Below are 21785 nucleotides of genomic sequence, written 5' to 3' on the forward strand. Positions count from 1 at the left end.
ACGTAGACAGTGTTAAAATGTTGTCATAAAAATGTTGTCAAAGTATCATTATCCTTTAGGAATAGTAGCATGCCATATTCCATATGTTCTTAAAATCAAATATTCATAATCAGTTGGTAAATAAAATACGTTTTTTTAATTATTAAAAGTGAAGTTCTAAGTTTATTAGCGGGTATATTTAGTAAAAATGCCCTTCGAACATTTTATTTTAGAAGAATTCAATTTAAAATGAATTTAAACAGCTAAAATTGATTAAACAATATTTACGAAAAAATAATTAGAAGGTTATATATAAATTAAAACCCATATATAATCTAGCATGCTATATTATGAATTTTTAATAGACAAACTAATGACGTCTAGGTTAGTTAATCACTACAGTTATTGAGCCTCTCTCTGTAATTAAATATATTTATGTTTTATTTGTATGCAATGTAGTTTTGAATATCGTTTGTCTTTATTTCTAAGAATTCTCTTTTAGATCCTATAATTACTCATAGTTGTTACTTCCAATCGAAAATGTAAAATATTTTATAAAAATATTTTTAAAAACTATGTATTATAGTAAGGACAAGCGAGTGCTCTGTCTCTATAGTATAAACTGAAGAAAGTTAAAATGGCAAATGAAGAAAACTTAAAGATGTTTTTTGAAGTTCATACAAGAGGAAAAGACGTAACATAAAGAATAAACAAATAATATAGGAAATATGGCAAAGGCAACATCAGACAGTAAGATGTCTGGTTCATAACTAAAACATGAGAAAACAAGAGGCATATTTTTCAAAAGTAAACATGCTAAACATATTACAATTATGTACACATGTCATCCAACTTCTGTTCACCCTCGCAGAAACCTAGAATATATAAAATTTCAATATAATACATGTTATAGAGACCCTTCAACCTCTGCCCAAAAGGTCATTACAATTGTGAAAAAAGGCAATGCATGGATGAGATATGAGATATAAGAGATGAGAGATGAGAAAGAGGTTCACAGACATTTTAAACCAAGTGCAGTCCATCCAAATATGGAATGCATACACAGTTATCATGCAAATATATTTATTGTTATTACATTATATAACTATGAATCCGAGAGAGTTTATTTTGAAAGCTTGTCAAGGCGAGAATCCATGATCTGGGAGACAGATTCAAGAAACACAGATTCCCCCATGCCAGGTAGCATTGATTCCTGGGCTTCACAAATAATCTCCTCGATTACAGATTTCTTGTTCAAATTTTCCCTACACATAATGCTTCCGATGTCATAGGGACTGAGACCTCTCTCAACCCCTTTCTTCAATAACATTGTGGAGATTCGGAGTGTTCTAGCACACTCTACCGGAACATCCCACCCATAATATTTCAGAAGCTCTATATCTTTCTCAGCATTCAGAGATTTAATATAATCAACTGTGTCAGGAGAGTAAGGTTTACGAGCTTGGGGCCAGTAAAGCCAATCAAATGTGCAATCCTCAAACTGCACACACAACACAAACATTTCTTTCAGTCCACACATTCCACAATCAACAAATCTTTTCTATCAAACACATTATGAATATGTAAAACAAATACTTGACAGACACAGTTTTTCTTACAGAAACCAAACACCAACGCATATATGCAAGAAACACATGGTGATATGCAGTGAAACTGTGAAGGAAAGATGAAGAATGTTTACCTTCTCTGGTAGACAGTAGCCATGATCAATGGGAATGAGGAGAGTGCGGCCATCTGCATCTTTCCTGTATAATATATTCCCAGCATGCCTATCTGCATTAGCCATTCTTAGATCAAGCACAGTGATCTTATGCACCTCCTCCACAGAAAAAGACCCTGGACCAAGGTCCTCACAGTTACCATCATTCTTCATGAATGCCTGCAGTGACCCTACCTTTGAATGCTCTGGGGAGAAATCAAACCCGTTTGGATGGTTGAAGTGTTGGTTTAAGCACTGGACCATGACAGTTGGGGGAACCCCGGAAAAGCCTACTGCTTCTCCTGACACCAACCTTGGCCCTGCTCTTGGATGATCCAATATATATGCTGCAACTTCTCTCACCGCTCCTTCTCCTACCCTTGTCCCTCTTTTCAAACCTTCACCATTGGACGAAACCGGTAGGCCTTGTGGGTTATTCACCGCATTTGGCTCCTCATCGATGGGCTTGAAAACCGAAACATACTCCATACCTGTTGAATCTTGCATGAAATAAGTCCCTCCTGTGCCCTCTGAGGACCTCATAGGGTGATTTCCTTGTTTCAAACCATCCAACGTGGAGCCAATCATGTCCCAAAGGAAAGGAAAAAGATTGACATTAGGATTCACAAAAACTGGTTCCAACAAGAAATCTCCACTTGGTCGTGTCTTTGTCGTCGTCACCTGATTCCCTCCCTCTTCTGAGTCATCAGCAACAACCGAAAGCTCCAAATCTTTGTGAACCGGTTTGGCATCAACCTTTGCTGATTTTTGAGCTACCAAATGAATCACACCATTATCGGCGTTGCAGAAGTCACGGAAGAGGCTCTGGTCTTGGAGCTCTTCTCCTTCACAGAAAAGGTCTTGACAACCGTCGAGATCGATGAAATCTTTCCCCTTCTTCTTAATGCGTTGCTTCAGGTACTCCACATTTCTATGTCGATCAATCTGAAACTCAAACTCCTTCCCACCGGTGGTCCTTACAACAATGAAGATCATGTCAGAGAGACGGAGAACCAAGTGAAGAACATTGCTGGCAGTGACACCATAATCCTTGATGAGTGCATCCTTGCGGGCAAGCTCTCTGCCACCATAGACCAGCTTCTGCCTATTCCCCGGAATTCCTTTGCATGTCTGAATCCTCATTTTCACTGAAGCAATCGAATCAGACTCAGACACACGCATTGGCGTCACAGCACCGTCCACGGTTATATATATCAGGATAGATTCGCCGGGACAGCGCCCTTGCCAATGCACCGATTCTTTCAGAGCCGGTCTCACAGCAACATCAGCCGACATCTTTCAAAGTTGAATTGTTTTTTGTTTATTTACGTTTTCCCCTAAACTCAAGTCCTTCTCGCTTGAGTCGTTAACGGCAGAAGGAGCCCATCTACAACGAAGAAGAAGAGGAAGAAGAAAGAAAAAAAAAAAAAAAGGTCTTTCAATCAAAGTGATCGAAAAGACCCAATTACATAATAAAAACCAAAAAATGAAAAACAAAGAAAAAAACGATTTTTTTATGGAAAAATTGCCATGCCTATGAGGAATTCTAGTGCCGTATGTATAAAATGTATGAACAAATTTGGGTGATGGACACTGAAGGAATCTCTCGTAGGAAATGTTGAATTACGAATGGTAGGTGGATTCTTACCACAGGGAAAGAATCAAGGAGCAACGTCGGAGGCCTGGGAACTTAAATGGAAAAGACAGGAATTGTTTGAACTAATTCCAGGGATGGGCGATGTTTTCGCCTATGTTATCTGCTCCAATAAACTTCTCACTTTCCAACAACATGAGAGAGGGAGAACGGTATTGTAACCGTTAGCTTTTTATAAATTTTTTCACCTAACCACCTGTGACGGAACATTTTTAGATAGTGCACACTCTATTTTGTAAATATTGTTAAATATCACCAAACTCGGTAACCAGGAGCGTTTTGTTTCCTTTTGTCACATATCGGTAAACATTAATTCAACATTTACTAATACCAACAATTAAACTATACATAAAATGTATCAAAAATACAATATCATAAATTAATAATACTATAAGTTTTTAACATTTAAAATACACCTAATCTAATATTGTTTTGTTGAACTCATATGGTGATTGTACAGTCAATCATACCAGGAACATGATTGAACATATAGTCAAATTATTTCTAACATAGTTTAAGATAAAGTATAATTATCATCAATTGAAATATAATTACTCAAAACTTATCATTTTGAAATAAAAAATGAATAATAATATGTAATATGTATTAACGATTAAAGTTGTCAAATTTTTATCTACTTTAATGACATAGTGTCTTTTGAACGTACTTATAAGTTTAACTAAACAGACAATTAAGATAGACAACAAAACAAGAATAAGACAATTAAGATAGACAACAAAACAAGAATAATCATTCAAATCTTCAAAGCATTCCTGATATTTTGATACATTGAACTCAATTCCATAACCAAAACAATTAGTGATCACAATATTTTTAATGCAGTTGGATCATCCCATTGAGGGTTTTTTTCCTTTTCGTACATGCATTCATTCTGATTGCCTTTCAGACGTTACCTAAAAAGAATTTCAGCACCTTGCAGTTTGCAAAGTAAAAGTGTTGGCGTTTCAAATAAGTGGAATAAACCATTATTCTTGGTGTCCCATGAAACTAAGAGATACCATGCATTATGACACATAGTGCCGTTTAAGGTACACTAATAATGTAACTTAGTAACATAAATAAATATTCATTAATTTTACTTTGTAGCATCGATCATTGCAACTCATGTGCCCTTGGTCCCACTGGTCTGCCGCGTGACTCAATCATCAACCATTTGAAATGAACCAAACACAGTCTCTACGAACGGTCTTATTATTCTTTATTTTCTTCATTTCATTTATAAAGAGATAATGAAATTGAAATTTATTATGAAGTTTGATTAAAAAAATAATGATTAAAAAATCTATTATGTACCCAACACCACCAGAAAAATAAAAAACATCTTATTATTATAATTTTCTCTCGGTGTAGCACCGACCTTATAGTAATGTGTTTTGTTTTAGTTTTCTGAGGTATCTTTAATCAATGACCGTTATGGCCGGTGGACCGTTGCACACGTGTCAGGTAGATACTGTTTTTCAGTTTACCCTTGTCTGAATAAAAAGAAGTTGTTCTGTTTTGTGGGCCGGGTTGATTATTGGAGCGGGCTACCTTGTGGGCCTGAGACTTATAAAGGGTATATTGGACATCTGAGATTGGCATATATTATGGTTGCCCGCCAAAAGAATCGACCATTCTGACTCTGAGTTTGAATGGTTAAATTTCAATTTCTGCATGGGAAATTGAAGAAGGAAAGTGAAGGATAATGAGTAGGAACGTTATTGTGTACTTTTTAGTATCTACTGTAATACTATCTTCCACCTTTGTAGAATCAAGAACACTGTCCCCTTTCGAAGATCCTCCTTTTCGGCAACAACTCAATCTCAGCCCCTCAACTGCACCTTCTTCTTCTCTGGTGCCGGCGTTGTTCGTCATCGGAGACTCCTCCGTCGATTGCGGAACCAACAATTTTCTTGGAACCTTCGCACGTGCCGATCATCTTCCTTATGGAAGAGATTTCGACACCCACCAACCCACCGGAAGATTCTCCAACGGAAGGATCCCTGTCGATTTTCTTGGTGAATAAAAGATCTTTTCTTTATCACTCACAGCCTTCTAATTCACGCATGTGTTATTTTCCCTTTCTTGTGCTTGATTCTTTTTTCTTGAAATAAATTGAATGTTATTTCTGGTGTAGTAAAATTAAATGTTATTAGATTGATTTATTTATGATAATTTTTGCATCAGCTCTGCGTCTGGGGCTTCCCTTTGTGCCAAGTTATCTTGGACAGACAGGGGAAGTGGATGATATGATTCATGGGGTAAATTATGCTTCTGCTGGCGCTGGCATCATTCTCTCTAGTGGCTCTGAATTGGTTTGTTTCATTCAATTTTCTCCGATTCATGTTCTTTCCTATTAATCATGATCACACAATTCAGAACATGTTATAAGTTCAAATTCTAATATATAAATTGATTCAGGGTCAGCATATCTCCCTCACTCAGCAAATTCAGCAATTTACAGACACGCTTCAGCAGTTCATTTTGAGCATGGGTGAGGATGCTGCAACCAATCTCATATCCGATTCTGTCTTTTATATTTCTATTGGAATCAACGACTACATTCATTACTATTTGCTCAATGTTTCCAACGTCGATAATTTGTACCTACCTTGGCATTTCAACCACTTCTTGGCATCTTCACTCTGGCAAGAGATAAAGGTAAAAACAATGTTTAGATTTAACTTCTCAGTCATTATACTTGAAAACAAAATCATGAAATTCATCCATTTAAAAATACGAATGCATTACTTTGGTGTTATGTTCGCGTGTCAGACATGCAGGACTTCTATGGTGAAAAATGTTTGGCACATAAGTCTATACTTGCCCATGGTCATCGCCGAAGCAAGCAAGTCCATTTAAATTTTAAAAAATAGGGAAGTTTAATTTATTCATAACTTTATGTTAAAATGTTATGTTTTGTAATTGAAAAGAAAATAAGGTCGTGATACATTTCTTACGAAACCAATTTTTTCATTTCATTTTCACCTTACCTAAACAGAGTCGTAGGATAACCTCTTTACCTTTTCTGTATTTTAGTAGTAAATTTAGTTAATATTTCGGTTTTACCAGGATTGTTCATACCTAGTTCAGTCAAGAAATTTTTTCTGAATAATAGTGTGATTACCCGACACTTATTTTTCTTCACATGAGACGTCCAAAATTTCTTGTAATTTTAATACATTTTTCGAAATTTTCTTGACTTTTGCATACAGTAACTGAAATTGACTCCTAGTTGATATGTTATCCTTGATGACACAGAACTTGTACAACTTAAATGTTAGGAAAGTCGTGATCACTGGACTTGCCCCAATTGGCTGTGCCCCTCACTACCTGTGGCAGTACGGTAATGAAAATGGAGAATGCATTGACCGAATAAATGACATGGCTGTTGAGTTTAACTTCCTCACGAGGTACATGGTTGAAAATCTTGCTGCGGAGCTTCCTGAGGCCGATATCATCTTCTGTGACGTGTTTGAAGGTTCCATGGATATTTTAAAGAACCACGAACGTTATGGTACCAGTATTTGTTTTCATACCTCAGTCTTTTACGAATTTCTGTAGCATTTGAGATCACACATATGCTTTATGTTCCTAATTAGGCTTTAACGTCACAACTGAGGCCTGCTGTGGAATGGGAAAATACAATGGCTGGATCATGTGCTTATCACCGGAAATGGCGTGCAATAACTCCTCCAACCATATCTGGTGGGATCAGTTTCATCCAACTGATGCAGTGAATGCCATTCTGGCAGATAATATATGGAATGGCCAGCACACTAAAATGTGCTACCCTAAGAACTTGGAGGACATTGTTATTAAGATGGCAAGATGATTAGTTTACTCCTTTTAGCAGACAAGTTTTGATGACTCTACGTATAAGGAGGTAGTTTTTTGTACGTTACTGAAGAGAACTAAGCATATACAGTCGTACACGCACACACATATATAACGTAAATGTACAATGGATGTCAAATATTAACACTGACAAAAACTTGGTCATTCATAAAAAAACTATTGGACTGTTCGAACAAATAATGGCCTTAAGAGCCACTGAAAAAAAGAGTTAAGCATCTAACTGCATAATTGCAACCTATGGAAGTGAAGCTAGGATCTGGAATCACTTCTTTCGTATGCTGCAGTGCAGTAACAAGAAAGGGTTTACTACGTGACAACTTTTAACAGTAACTATATATAGAACAAGTTTCTACAATGATCCAAGTCTATACAGCACGAGCGAATGCCTAGCTATTAAACAAGATAATGAATATTGTTACACTACAGCATACAAGTAACGTAACCCATCCTCTAATTGTCTGGCGCACCTTATTCGCAGATGATGCAGAAAACGTCAACATGTGTATCGAAACTATCTTGAGAACTGCAAGGCACACAAAAACAAGACTCGTCGTAAAGACAGCAAGTTCTTTGGTTTCCATATTTGCTTGATTTCTTGCAATCTTTCGAACATCTAATCTGAAATGAGATGTCAATTACCATACCGCAGAAAAATTACATACAGGAGAAGAGAGAAAAGTCACTAAAGCAAGCAGTGGTACCATGCCACCGAGATTCAAGAACTTTTTGTTTAAGAACCACACAAGAATCTCCCATCGGAGGAATTTGAAAAGCCAATAACGGGTAGATAGATTTTAATCAAGGTTATCAAAATGATCCACTACACTAACCTTAGCATGCTGTTTTCTCTGGCTAATTCGTTAAGCTGAGATGAGACAGCATCTTTCCAAGACTCAACCTCAGATATTCCTTTTTCCTGGTTAAAGAAAGACATGATGAGAAATAGAAAGATGAATGGAACAGGCACTGCGGCATAGGGTTACCCACCAAATTTGTGTTCCAGTCCCAGAGATCTTTAATATCTGACTTGCTTTGTCCAAGACTTTCTGATAGTCTGGACAACTGTTTCTCAAGATCCGGTATTTTAGCTCCTTGTCTTTTGTTTAATTCTTTGAGGTAATCCTCAAGGGCTGATAAGTTAACTTCTACTGACCTCACTTTCTTCATCAAAATCTTCAGAACAGTGTCACCAGCCACCCTACCATTCAGCTGTTGTCTAAGTTCTATTACAGGATCTGTATTCAATTTTGCGGTCGTTGTTATTTTTACCATTTCTGCATCATATTCTCCAGTGGTATCATTGCTTGATACCTCAGCAGCCACGGTATCATTCTTAGTATCATTTTTCTTTCCATTTTTATCATTTTGACCATCTTCTGATTTCAGAGAAGGGGTGTCACTGTTATTATCCACAGGAGGCTTATCAGGAATAGATGCCACAGAAGCCACGATTAGATCCTTAAGCATCCGCTCTATTGCATTGATCCCATAAACTTCTACAACACTCAGTGTGCAGTAAAACTCAGATCCATAATGACTAAGCAAGGTCAACTTCAAATACCTCACCCACTTGGGCTCAGACAGTTTAAAGACCTGTGCATGCTTGACATTGGCAGCAACAAATTTTCCCACCATGCTCCATTCTTCAGTCGGATAGTTCAAACTTCCAGCCAATTCAAACTCCTTGAAGTTGGAAGAATAATGCTCAAAGTTCGCTATCTTCACAGAATCAACCAGGGTCTCTTCTGAGAGCTCAATAACAACAAATTTCCCTTCAACAGAGCAAGGGTTTCTGAGGTACTTGTCATGGTCCTTACCCAGTATATTCGTTGCACCTTTGGCCTCCTTATTATGGGCCACCACCTTTGCACCTTTGGAATCGGAGGCATAGTTGTACACAGAGCCATCAGATTCTAGCCGGTGAGTTATGTTAACAACCGCTGGGTCCATTCCCTTTGTTTTTCCTTGTGCTTCTGTCATGTTTTGTAATTCATCATAATGGGGCTGGAGTTTCCCATCAGATATTTTTTGCAGCTTATTTTCCTCATGCGGATGATGTAATTTGCACACCAAATTACTACCATTTCCTAAAACGTGCAGAAACACTTGTTCTATACTAGTTGTTTCAGGAAGTGAGTACAAGGACTTTGTCAGTTTCTGACTAACGTTGTTGGAGCTACCTGATTCATTGAACTCTAACATAGCTGCAATTGTGAAAACACATGCAAGATCAGCGAGCGACATATGTGAATATGTATGCATGCATGATCATCATCATTCCAGATATATAATTGCAAAACAACAGCAACAACAAAAAACCATGAATGAAATTCCAACAGAAAACATGTAAGAAGAACAAGTGTTATTATTATTATGATCATATTATGTTGATGTAACCTAGGTAAAACATGTTGATGGGCATGCATAAAAATGAGAAACAGGGACGTGGAGCTTTACCTCCAGTGCCATGAACGAGGCGAAGCTTGATGTAGAAGAGGAGGCACCATAAGGAGAAAATGAAAGAGAAAGAGATGCCAAAAATGCTGGTACTGCATTGATGCCTTGACATGTGGAATTTGATGGGTGACGATGATTCTTCATGTTTCAGTCTCATCGGCTCATCGATGATTGAATAGCGATTGATGGAAGCCAGTGCAGAAGAAAAATGAGAAACAAAGAAAGAAAAAGAAATTAGCGTGGCGAAAAGAATGAGTGAAAAACTGAGCGCTTAAATAGAATAGGCGCAGAAATAGGACTTAACGGCCACTCCCAACAATTACTCTTTTATCTTCAACCGCACCATCTTAACAAAACTTCTATTTTCGGTAATCTTCTACTTCTCTTATTTCCTGTTTATTTCATTTACTCTGCTTAACTATCATTTTTACTATTCATAACCACTTGCTCCACTTCCTTCTTATTTTCTATAACTCACATTAACCATACTAATTTAATTCTATTTTTAATTAGAGAATAGGTGTTTCATAAAAATTAGAGCAATTGACACATGTTTACATTCATTTTACACACAAAGACTAAAATGATCATTAACAAAAGAAATTTTAAAAAAAATGATTATAATTTTTCTTTCTTTTTTTCAAAAAAATATAAAACTTTTATGACTATTTTAACTTTATACTCTGTCTAAAATAAATGTAAAAGTGTATCATGGTATCATTAAAAGTATATCATAGTATCATTGTTCTTTTTAGAATAATAATAAAATGACATGTATCTACATTCATTTAACACATCTAATAAAAGAAAAATAGTCATTAAAGAATATCTTTTTATAAAAAAAAGTAAAAATAAGAAAAATTAATGTAAAATAAATATAAAAAATGTGTCAAAATATATTTTTTTTTATTTTTTGAAAAAAGAAAATAAAAAATAAATAAAAATAGTATTAGATAAATGTAAAAAATATGTGTCTCAAAATATCATTTATCTAAAAACTATACATTATTTTAAATATAAATAAAATAAATATTTTTTTATTTAATCGTGTCATTAGTTACCATTTATTTAGTGGTGTTTCTATTTGTAAAAAGTTCTGATATTTCAGAAAATAATTAAGTTTGAGTATTGAGATTTGTGAAATTAAATGATGTTAATTGTAGAAATTAATTATTTTGGTGAAATTAAGTGTACTTTGTCTTGATTGTGGATAATAATAACTTCATCTTTATCAATTACAGGTCTATACGTCTCATAAATGGTATGTCCATATGTCTATACTCATTAGACATCAATACAACATATACAAGGTATATCAATGAAGTGTCAAATTTATAAGTTTTTCTTTTTAAGTTTTTTATTTTAATACAGTGATATTCGATTATTTTCTAAAACCCCACAAACTTAATATTTACTATATAAATTTCTATTATAATTATAAAAATAAAATAAAAATTATATGATCACAATATTTTGTTTTTAATATTAAATAGATGAATGCAATCCATTTTTATATTAAGTGATAATATTTTTAGATTATTATATTTGTCTTTATAGATAATTTTAAATAAATATTACTTGTTATTTAAAATTAATTTATCATAATTTAATATATAGATTTGAGGCCCTATATCTTAGAAGCTTCTATAGCCGTACGTGTCTCTGGTGTAGTGATCCAACTATATCGAGTTTTGTTAATTTAACTGTTTGATGAGACACAACCGTGTTACAAGCACAATAGATAAGAAAAAAAATTGAAAAAATTATATATAATCATATATAAGTAAATATTTCATATTTTTATTTTATCTGTAACTATATTTTAAAATTAAAAACTAAAATAAAATAATTTAAAGATTTATATCCCGCAAATTCTAAATAAAGGAATTGATTGATATCATTTATTTATATCGGTTACGGTTTAGCTCTATTTATGTTTTAATGGTAGTTCCTTTAAAAAATTAATAACATATTTAATATTTTCCAATTGAAAAAATACAACAATAATTTATTTATTGTATATCAAATGATAATAAATATTAAAATTTATTATTAAATATTACCACTAATAACTCATGCAAATAAATCATTAATATAATTATTAATTATAAACACCACGGCATCTTCCGTTAGAAATCAGATAATGTATATATCAGCCATCCAGAATTACTTAATTGTAAAATATTACATCAATCGTACAATTCAGTTTTTATAAACTAAAGTTCATTGAAACTAAAAGCTCAATTAAATAAAAAATATTTTAGAAATAAGTGAAATTAATTTATTTTTTAATATTAATTTCCACTCAGATTTTTTTAATATTAACTTCCATTGAGATTTTTTTTCCTTGAATTGGACAGACACCACTTTTTGTTTATATTGGAGAGTGCCACAGAACCAATTGCCTTCTCCGTTTACGGTTCCATTCAGACCGTCGCCGGAAACAACGCTCCGCCATGAGCGCCACCACCCCAGCCCTCTCCACCGTCACTGACGCCAATTTTCATTCTCGTTTTAAGCCATCATCTCGTTTTCCTCCTTTTCTTCATTTTCGCACTCTTCACTCCCAACAATTTTCTTCAGTCAGGTTCTTCTGCAACCAAAACTCCTACTCCATTCCTGTTTCTTCGCTAGTTTTTCATGTCCGAGTGCTCATACATGAATGCATGCTTTAACCTCCTTTTCTTGTGAAATCAACAAATATATAATTATGCTAGCTGAGTACTTCATTCAAGTATTTTATCCACTGTCGCCTACTCGTCAACGTGAACTCCAACACACGTTTAACTAATTTTGACTAAAATGAAACTCAGACACTCTTGTCCTAGCTCATATATTGATTTCGCTTCCTGTTAGCTGTCAATGAATTGTTTCGGATTCCTTTTGTTCGAGTAAATAATGAATGTGAAACTAGCTCGTGTAGTTGTACTTGGAAGTTTAAACTGTTTCAGAAACTAAATAAATTTCTAATGTTTTGATTTGTTTGACTTTTTTTTTTATTGGCATTAATTTTATGTTCAGAGTTTGGTAGGAGCATATCATATGTTATTACTCTGTGTATAAGCCATGCTTGTGTTGAATGTAGATGCCAATCGATTAATACCGATAAGAAGAAATCAAGTAGAAATGTCCTTGACAATGCAAGTAACCTCCTTACAGAATTTTTAAGTGGTGGAAGTATAGGGTCTATGCCCGTAGCTGAAGGGGCAGTAACAGATCTGTTTGATCGACCTCTCTTTTTCTCACTATATGATTGGTTCTTGGAGGTACTTACCCTTTTATCAATCATCAATTCTCGTGTCCTACTTTACATAAGTTGTATGTGTGATATTTTTTCTTCATTTTGGCTTATCATTTTTGTTTTCATCTTTGGGTGTATTTGTTTTAATTTTTGACTTTCAGGTGTCGGTATTTTTACTTCAACGCTCCTATAGCTATAGTTAATCAAGAGAATATGTAGTTTGTTCATAAAATGGCTCAAATTGTTTGTTTTACTTTTTCCATCATAGTTACCTTTACTCAGTCAATCATATTTTAATTATCATCTGAGGATATTATTTTGAACCTGGCACAGCATGGCGGAGTGTATAAACTTGCCTTTGGACCAAAAGCATTTGTTGTTGTATCAGATCCCATAGTTGCTAGACATATTCTGCGAGAAAATGCATTTTCTTATGACAAGGTATGGTCTCACCTCTCATTTGAATTTTGTTACACTTGGTTCAGTCCATTTTCAGATAGATTGTTTGTGTGTGACATGCTTTGGAACATAAAAGTGTGAATTTTGTATTAAGTGAATTGTTCCTGTGTGGATCTTTACTCATGAAGTTTGAACCTGAAAAGGACCAAATGTTATTTTGGGTATTCCAAAACTGGAATGAAATGAAGAGCGGAGTTCAGTGCTCAGCATATTTACCCTCAATTGATCTTATGTTCACATGTACCAGATAAATGTGTTAGAATACTTAAAACCATATGCACACAGCTCTGTGTGTGAGCTAGTTAATTAGTGGAGTCTGAGTTGTGTGTGTGTTGTATTTCTTTGTGTTGATTAGCTATTTAGCCCTATAAATGTATAATTAAGAAGAGGAGTTAATTGAGCTCCTCTAGGACTTCGGCATAATTTCTTTCTCTATTGTTTTCAGTATATGAAATAGAAAACACCGGAAAGTTTTTCAATGATATTTGATAGCTAAATGAAAGAGGATTTAATTTGTGAAGAATATGGTTTTACACTTAATGACCTACATTTTATCTAGTCAAAAACTGTCCAGCTTCTCGACTTTTCAACTGCAGTTTCCTGTAACAAAACTACAACTCTTTATCCTTGAACCAGCCTCCTTCTGCCCTCCACCCTCTTTCTAACTAAGAACCTTCATGATAAATTTAACTCCTCCTTTGCTGACTTCTCATAGTTTTATGAAAATGATAATTAAGCTTATGAAATTAACAGGAAAATTAACCCCTCCCATGCGTACCCTCATCAGTTTTATGAAAGTGACATTGAGCTTCGAAAGTTAACAGGCTAATTAACTCCTTCGCTGCTTACCCATCATTAGTTTTATGAAAGTGACACCAAGCGTATGTAATTTTCAGGATAAATTACTCTACCCTGCTTAACCTTCATTAGATTTATGCATGCTTCTGAACTTTATAGGCTAAGTTCATATGGTCCTTACTGAGCAGGTTGAGGAGACTTGTAACAGTGAAAGTTGGTACATTATTTTTTAGAATAATAAAATAAATAAATGCATTAACTAAATCCTGTTAAAGTAAATGTATTCCTTTGTGAATTATTTTGTGACCAGTGGGCTACCCACTAAAATGTAGCTAAATGTAAAACATGTTCTAGCCGTAGATTGTAAGTTTGGATATGTTGGTTTCCTGGCAAATCTACGTGCCTATTTCATTGAATAGTGTCTATATTTTATTTTACTTCAATTTCATCTTCAAAATGTCTCTAATTTCTACATCTGCTTGCTAATTAAAAAACTAGGGAGTACTTGCTGATATCCTAGAACCAATAATGGGCAAAGGACTCATACCAGCAGACCTTGATACTTGGAAGCAAAGGAGAAGAGGTGTACAAACTATATTTAATATCTTTGTCATTTTCGTCCCTTTTCATGTCCTTGACTCTGCATCTGATCCTTTGTACACTTTACAAGTCTTTTTCTCTGTTCATGAAGATTTAGGATGTAGAAGGTATAAAAAATAAAAGGGGCTTCTACACTAGAGTTCTTTTCATTAAGGTTTGGTTTATTAGTCTTTGAGAGCAATTCCAGAGCACATTTTATGAGACAGGCTTGTTTTTGTAGCCTCTTTATGGTTTTCTTGTCTTTACTCTTGGACTTTCAAATGATAGATTTGAAAAGAGATTTGGATGCTTGTTTGAGCTGATGTATTCTCTTTCATTTTATCTTGATATCTTGTAGAAGACTTTGTAATCCTCCATTTTCTCTTGTCCCTTTAATGTCCAACATTCACCCTATGGAGTATAATTGAATGTATAGCGTGATAAAACTTTCCTTTGAGCTTGCTAGATACTTGTGTTATGGCATCTTCCATTTAAACTTTAAATTCATATTCCTTTTGTCTTGCAAAAAGTTGCAATTCATTTTTGCCTCATTCCTACTTGAGTGGAAACCCTTTATTTCCAAAGCTTGTATCTAAAGCTCAAGTGTTAAATTTAATTACTTCCTTTGATTCCCTAATCAAAATTAGATCATCCGCTAAAAGCATTCAATTAGGAACAATCTTTGATGTGCCCTTGGTAAGCACGTCCAAGACATCCATGTTTGGTAGGTCAAGTTTTATGTTGGGTGTTGAGGGCCAAATACAACTGTCTTTCTTTACTGGGTCTGTGACAAGGTAAATAAAGTGAAATACCTTTTACTAAAAATCGAATGAAATATCCATTAACATTTTAATTTGGAACTGCTAATGATATTTCCCTGACCTATAGTTTAATTTTTAAAAGTTGCTTATGATGGTCCTAGAAAATATCTTTTATGATAATGTCTTGAAGTGTTTTGCCATTAGAACTGATGAAGAACCTCAAACAGTCATCTTTCGGTGCCTAAGTGTTCTCCCAAATGTGTTGTCAAATATCATTGTCAAATCAATAAATGGAGTTCATTATTCCAATTTTTATGGACATAATTAACCAAATCAATACCAGAAATCAGTTACAACTTATGAGAATGAAGAACTTTAAAATCATCAGTGGTTTCTATAGGTTGTCTTTGCTGTTGTTGTAATAATGTTAAAGGATTTCATGAATTAACCTAATATTGTTTTTTTCTTCACTTTGTATTTCTAAAATATGCAGTCATTGCTCCGGCTTTCCATAACTCCTACTTGGAAGCTATGGTCAAAATATTCACAGCTTGTTCAGAAAGAACAATATTGAAGGTTAATAAGCTTCTCGAAGGAGACGGTTATGGTGGACCTAAGTCAGCTGAATTGGATCTTGAGGCAGAGTTTTCTAGTTTGGCTCTTGATATTATTGGTCTTGGTGTGTTCAACTATGACTTTGGTTCTGTCACCAAAGAATCTCCTGTTATTAAGGTTTGTCTGAAAGGTTATGCATTCCAAATATAGAGCAATGTTGGATTGATTGTAAATGGAAGTAGACATGATAATTTTCTTTCGTATATTTTGCCTCCTCAAAAGTGGTTAGCTACGTATTTAGTTTACTAATTTATTGAAATTCAATCTCTTGTGTGTTACAAGTTGAGAGATTTGTGCGGGGTAAAAAATAATAGGGCTTATCATCATTAATATAAGTAGACAATACACCTTACATTTCTTCAAAGCTTCTTATCTTGTCAGTAATAAACTGCTTCTTTATTTAATCATAGTTTGTCATGAACTGCAAGTCTCGATTGTAGGTCTTATTGGAATATGGTGTCAAGACCATAATTTTTTATTTGCTTCTAACCATTGGTTAGGAGAGCTCACATACTCTCTGCTTTTAAGTCTTTTATAGGCAGTCTACGGCACTCTTTTTGAAGCTGAACACAGATCAACTTTCTACATTCCATATTGGAAAATTCCATTGGCAAGGTGGATAGTCCCAAGGCAAAGAAAGTTTCATGATGACCTAAAGATCATCAATACATGTCTGGACGAACTTATTAAAAATGCAAAAGAAAGCCGACAGGTTAGTGATACTTTATTTCCATGATTGAATATTGTGATTGATTGCAGGAATCAGTCTTTGTTAGACTGTCACATTATGTTGACTGTACATGACATGGTCTTGAAATCATTCTATTTGCAGGAGACAGATGTTGAGAAATTACAGCAGAGAGATTACTTAAATTTGAAGGTGTTTTATCTTGATGGATTTAATGCTAATAGCTTATGTTAAACTATCAGAATACTTACCTGAAAACTTGGAGTTCTTTAAATACCACTGAGTTTATTAATATAGGAGTTTACAGGATGCAAGTCTTTTGCGTTTCTTGGTTGATATGCGAGGAGCTGATGTTGATGATCGTCAGGTATATCTAATCCTAACCCAACATGCTTACAGAAAGCCATGCTGACTGAAATTTGGATGCTTTGGATAAGCGGAAAAGCTGCGTGTGTAGGCAATATGTTTCATTTCAGGTAGTTGTTCAAAGTAGACAGTGCTTACTTTTTTGTGTCTTGACAGTTGAGGGATGATTTAATGACAATGCTTGTGGCTGGTCATGAAACAACGGCTGCAGTTCTTACGTGGGCAGTTTTCCTCCTAGCTCAAGTATGTTTGTCTAGTGTACTTTAATGTGCCATGATAACTTCAATTGTTGGTTGTCATGAGTTTTTTTCAGACATTCCTGTTTGTGCAACACCATCTTAATGTTTTACCTATTTCCTTATTACAGAATCCTAGCAAAATGAAAAAGGCTCAAGCAGAGGTAGATTTGGTGCTGGGTACAGAGAGGCCAACTTATGAATCACTTAAAAAACTGCAGTGGGTGCTTATTTCATATTCACCTTATATTCACTGCAACCTGTTTGATGACCATTATTTAACTCAGAAAGATTAACTAAAGTTATAACAAATTGGCAATAGTTTTATTGTCTAACAAAAAGGGAGCAAAATATCTCATCTACATGAAAGACAAACATTACAAGTCGTTACTTTCAATTATTTTTTCATGATGTGAGCTTTATAATCAATCAGAGTTGACTGTAGGGTGTTTTGGGGGAATATCACATTCTACTGTACCAACTAAGCAACAAGAGTAAAATAGTTTGTTAAATACATTGTATGCTTTCAGGTATATTAGATTGATTATTGTGGAGGCTCTCCGTTTATACCCACAACCACCTTTGCTGATTAGACGAACACTCAAATCTGACGTTTTACCAGGTATTGATTACTACTAACTATTTGATAAAGATGGAATGGAATCAAATTACATTAATTGTTTTTGTTGCTTGGTATCTAAAATTTTAAATTGAGTATTAAATTTCTTAGTGTGTTTAAAATCCCAACCATCAATACACGGCATGAAAATAATAGAATGTTGATAGGAACTTGGGTATTATGGAGTGCATGAATCCTACATAGCGGAGAATGAGGTTTTCAGTTTGAGTATTTAAGTGCTTGGTTCTTCCCTTCTTAATAGATTTTTAGTGTGGTTTTCTAAGTGATTAGGTGCTTATAAAACGTTTTAGGGAATTGTAGTCATGAAGATTGAACGTGTATACTGTTTGGACTTCATAATTGATATACTTCACCCAATTAGGACAGGCAACGTGGATTGGAAGTCTCATGCATGACAGAACATAATATAGAATAAATAGAGATACAGAAAGTAATTTGTGGTAAAAAATAATACATTGCTGAACAACCAGAACTCAGAAATCCTCTGAAAATGGGTAAGAAAAATGCAGAAAATGCATAAATTCGAAAGAGCTAATCAGTTTCCTATGCTTTTGAAACAAGGGGACAGAACAAAACGAGCATATTAAAGGATAAGGAGGAATAGATTTCTGGCCTTGCACTCTTGCCAAATGGACTACACTCTAGCCACAAAAACACAATTCCACAGCATCTTTTCCTTTTTTTCTCAAACATTTAGCTGGATTGAAACAGTTCAAAGCTAAGTAAACAGATACAACGTTCCCCTTACAGAAACTAGCACGCAATGAAGGGCTTGATATTTGTTATAGAGCTACTGTGGAGGTGAACGTGAACAATAAGGGGCTTGATATTTGCTTCTCTCCCAAAAACAGACTGTCAAAGTTGATCTTTCTGTTGATGGATTATGAATCAGAAACTGAAATAAGGATTTCCTAATGAATTAACATGAGGGGTTGCTTTCCAAAATTGGAGTGAGAGGAATCAAGAACACCTAGAAAAGAAGCTTAGATGGCTAAAGAAATACAAAGAGAATGAGTTCCTTAGATTGAGGTCAAATAGTTTTTGTTGAGATATGTGGTGAATACAAAATAACATTCATTGGATATATTACAACGAAGGAGCATGTATATATGCAAGTGTTTCAAATGCAAAGAGATGTGTCAAGGACCATATATTTAGTTACATTTAATAGTTTTAAATTAGAGTTTCATGACCATATAAATTATAAATCATCTTAGTATTACTTTTAAAATAGTTATTAGAAAAAGTCAATAATGATAACCTATGACTTTCAACAAATTAGAAAATGAAACTTGGTAGAAGGTGATAAAGATGGATAAAGGAATACAAACATAATGATTTCCTTATATTGAGGTCAAATAATTTTAAATTTGAGTTTCATTACGACGTATTGTTAGTCCAAAGATATTTAGAATTAGAAATCATCTTTAAAGTAATTAGAGAGGTCAATAATCTTACCATACATGAGAACCTGTAACTGTGTGATAGTATACCTTTTCAGTGTCAATTCATTTTAATTAGTCAATGAAGGAGGTCAAACAGACTTCCTATGCATCATCTTCAAGCACTATTGTAAATTATTACTTACTAGGAATCTGTGTTTTCAGTAGCTGATATTATAAGATCTATAATTGACTAATGTGTCTGTTTCTTTCTTGTCTGGTTAGTTTTGTGAGTTAATTTTTATTTGTTGTTTCCATTTGCGATATTTTATCCTTGAACTTTTTGTCTCGCCTCCAGGAGGGTACAAAGGTGATAAAGATGGTTATGCAATTCCTGCCGGCACCGATCTCTTCATTTCTGTGAGTACACACATACGTGGCTTCTTGTTTCTTTTATGAACAGACGCATGGATTTTAAGGACTAGAATTTCCCAACGTTCATGACAGGTTTCCTTTATAGAACAATTAATTTGCAGTTTCTTAACAACCAAGAGAAGTGCACCGAGTGGGAGTTCCCCACACACAGTTGTGACAGCTTTTTGTTTGTAACTTTTTGCGTGGTGAAATAGGCTATCCTGTAGGTGGGGGACATTGCCTTCGGGATCCAAGACATGCCATTAATACTTTTTTAATATTGGAGAAACCTATTTTCCCCCGCAATGACCTATCCATACTATCCTTTTTGTTTTTAAAAAGAAAAATGAAGAGTACTCATAACATGGTTTTACCACTAATACATCAGTACAACAAACAGTCTGGTTATTTTTGTTTTTGCAGAATTTCACTTCATATATTTAAAATCTTGATATTTTAATTCCTATATCCAGGTATATAATCTCCACAGATCTCCATATTTTTGGGATCGCCCTCATGAGTTCGAACCCGAGAGATTTCTAGTGCAAAACAAGAATGAAGAAATTGAAGGATGGTCCGGTTTTGATCCATCTCGAAGTCCTGGAGCCTTGTATCCGAACGAGGTTGCTTTCTGCTCCTTTTTCTTTTTCCTTTGTGTGGCTCATTCCTGAACATTGACAACAAATGTCTACCTGATCAGATTATATCGGATTTTGCCTTCTTGCCTTTTGGTGGCGGACCACGAAAATGTGTCGGAGACCAATTTGCTTTGATGGAATCCACTGTAGCGTTGACTATGCTGCTCCAGAATTTTGATGTGGAACTGAAGGGGACCCCTGAATCGGTGGAACTAGTTACTGGGGCAACCATCCATACCAAAAACGGACTCTGGTGCAAATTGAAGAAGAGATCTAATTTACATTGACATATAGATGCTGTACATTTTTCTTATTCAGAATAATGTACCGAATTTGGGACAGGTGAAAATAAGTTATTTGAGAAATAATTTTTGTTTGAGGAGTATTCCGGAAAGCATTTTAAGAAAAGAAAAAGCTTTTACTGCTTGAGTGAAAGTTGTAAAGGTATTTTTGCTAATTATAGTGCACAACTGAAGAAGAAACCAGTTGTTTTGGGATTGAATAGTATTTGAATTTTTCCAATTTTAGTCAGAACACGCATAAAATGTTGTCGGAAGGTTTTAAGCTGATATCGTGGGAATAGAACAACCGTTGAAAATAATTATGAACTAGTAAGTCAGACAATTTGTTGTTTTAAAATAACTTTTATAGAAAATTTCAGCCACTGTTGCGGATGCCCTTATGCAGTAAAATCAAACTCGCTAGCGGCTAATTCATCAGACATTGAGTACTCGCACGGTAATATTTATTATTTTGTATTTTAATTTGTGAAAAAAAAGAAGACTTAGCTTTTTTTTCTTTTTTTTAACTGATGGTATTTTCGGTAAAAAAATCATTAAAGTAAAGAGTAATTTTTACTAAAAATTATATATGTTTAATGAGCTAATATTTTCTGCAGTTATTTTTCTATGAACAAATAAAAATTAATCCTTAATTATACGCAAGGTTATCATTTTCCTTCTTTTAATTGACACTATTAGACTTATTTTAGCAGCTACTTTTTGCTAGACAAAAGCTTCCAAAAAATATTTCAAGCATGTTAGTTCTTTATCAGAGATGAAACTAAAGTGAAAATGATAACTACTAATGAGTGAAACAATTAATGACAACTATTTATCAGAGATGAAAATGTATGGAATTATTCCAAGTTGATCTTAACTCACGCTACAGTACAGGATTCGAAGCGTAAATTAAAGTAGACTTTTTTAATCCCGACCAATAAAACACGTTTCATAATTGGATTTGTTTCATCAAGTTTAAAATGTTGAGTACGTCAAAAAGGTTCATTGGCCTAACCCAT

General features: G+C 34.3%; 4 protein-coding genes across 4 annotated transcripts; 2 read left to right on the forward strand and 2 right to left on the reverse strand.

Annotated features, from left to right (window-relative positions):
• Positions 1–844: 844 nt before the first annotated feature.
• LOC124831934 (phosphatidylinositol 4-kinase gamma 2-like) lies at positions 845–3644 on the reverse strand. Its single transcript, XM_088099914.1, has 3 exons — positions 3348–3644; positions 1682–3086; positions 845–1480 (listed from the first exon to the last, which is right to left on the reverse strand). The coding sequence occupies exons 2-3, from the start codon at positions 2993–2995 to the stop codon at positions 1103–1105; spliced, it is 1692 nt and encodes a 563-aa protein (XP_087956040.1). The 5' UTR covers positions 2996–3086; positions 3348–3644; the 3' UTR covers positions 845–1102.
• Positions 3645–4950: 1306 nt separating this feature from the next.
• On the forward strand, positions 4951–7362 carry LOC124831938 (SGNH hydrolase-type esterase superfamily protein). Its single transcript, XM_047306043.2, has 5 exons — positions 4951–5371; positions 5541–5668; positions 5775–6014; positions 6615–6870; positions 6956–7362. Exons 1-5 carry the CDS (start codon positions 5059–5061, stop codon positions 7186–7188), a joined length of 1170 nt encoding a protein of 389 aa, XP_047161999.1. The 5' UTR covers positions 4951–5058; the 3' UTR covers positions 7189–7362.
• Positions 7363–7535: 173 nt separating this feature from the next.
• Positions 7536–10031, reverse strand: LOC124831926 (Galactose-binding protein). The gene is made up of 4 exons (XM_088100068.1): positions 9657–10031; positions 8199–9415; positions 8042–8127; positions 7536–7829 (listed from the first exon to the last, which is right to left on the reverse strand). The coding sequence occupies exons 1-4, from the start codon at positions 9823–9825 to the stop codon at positions 7598–7600; spliced, it is 1704 nt and encodes a 567-aa protein (XP_087956194.1). The 5' UTR covers positions 9826–10031; the 3' UTR covers positions 7536–7597.
• Positions 10032–12032: 2001 nt separating this feature from the next.
• Positions 12033–20870, forward strand: CYP97B3 (cytochrome P450, family 97, subfamily B, polypeptide 3). Its single transcript, XM_047306042.2, has 14 exons — positions 12033–12255; positions 12754–12934; positions 13243–13350; positions 14665–14749; positions 16000–16238; positions 16660–16833; positions 16954–17001; positions 17117–17176; positions 17332–17418; positions 17543–17631; positions 17942–18033; positions 19792–19853; positions 20321–20470; positions 20548–20870. Exons 1-14 carry the CDS (start codon positions 12125–12127, stop codon positions 20770–20772), a joined length of 1731 nt encoding a protein of 576 aa, XP_047161998.1. The 5' UTR covers positions 12033–12124; the 3' UTR covers positions 20773–20870.
• Positions 20871–21785: the final 915 nt, after the last annotated feature.

This window comes from Vigna umbellata, chromosome 10 (genome assembly GCF_029865625.1).
Source record: "Vigna umbellata cultivar VRB3 chromosome 10, Vumbellata_1.0, whole genome shotgun sequence".
In the NCBI taxonomy this organism is placed as follows: Eukaryota; Viridiplantae; Streptophyta; class Magnoliopsida; order Fabales; family Fabaceae; genus Vigna; species Vigna umbellata.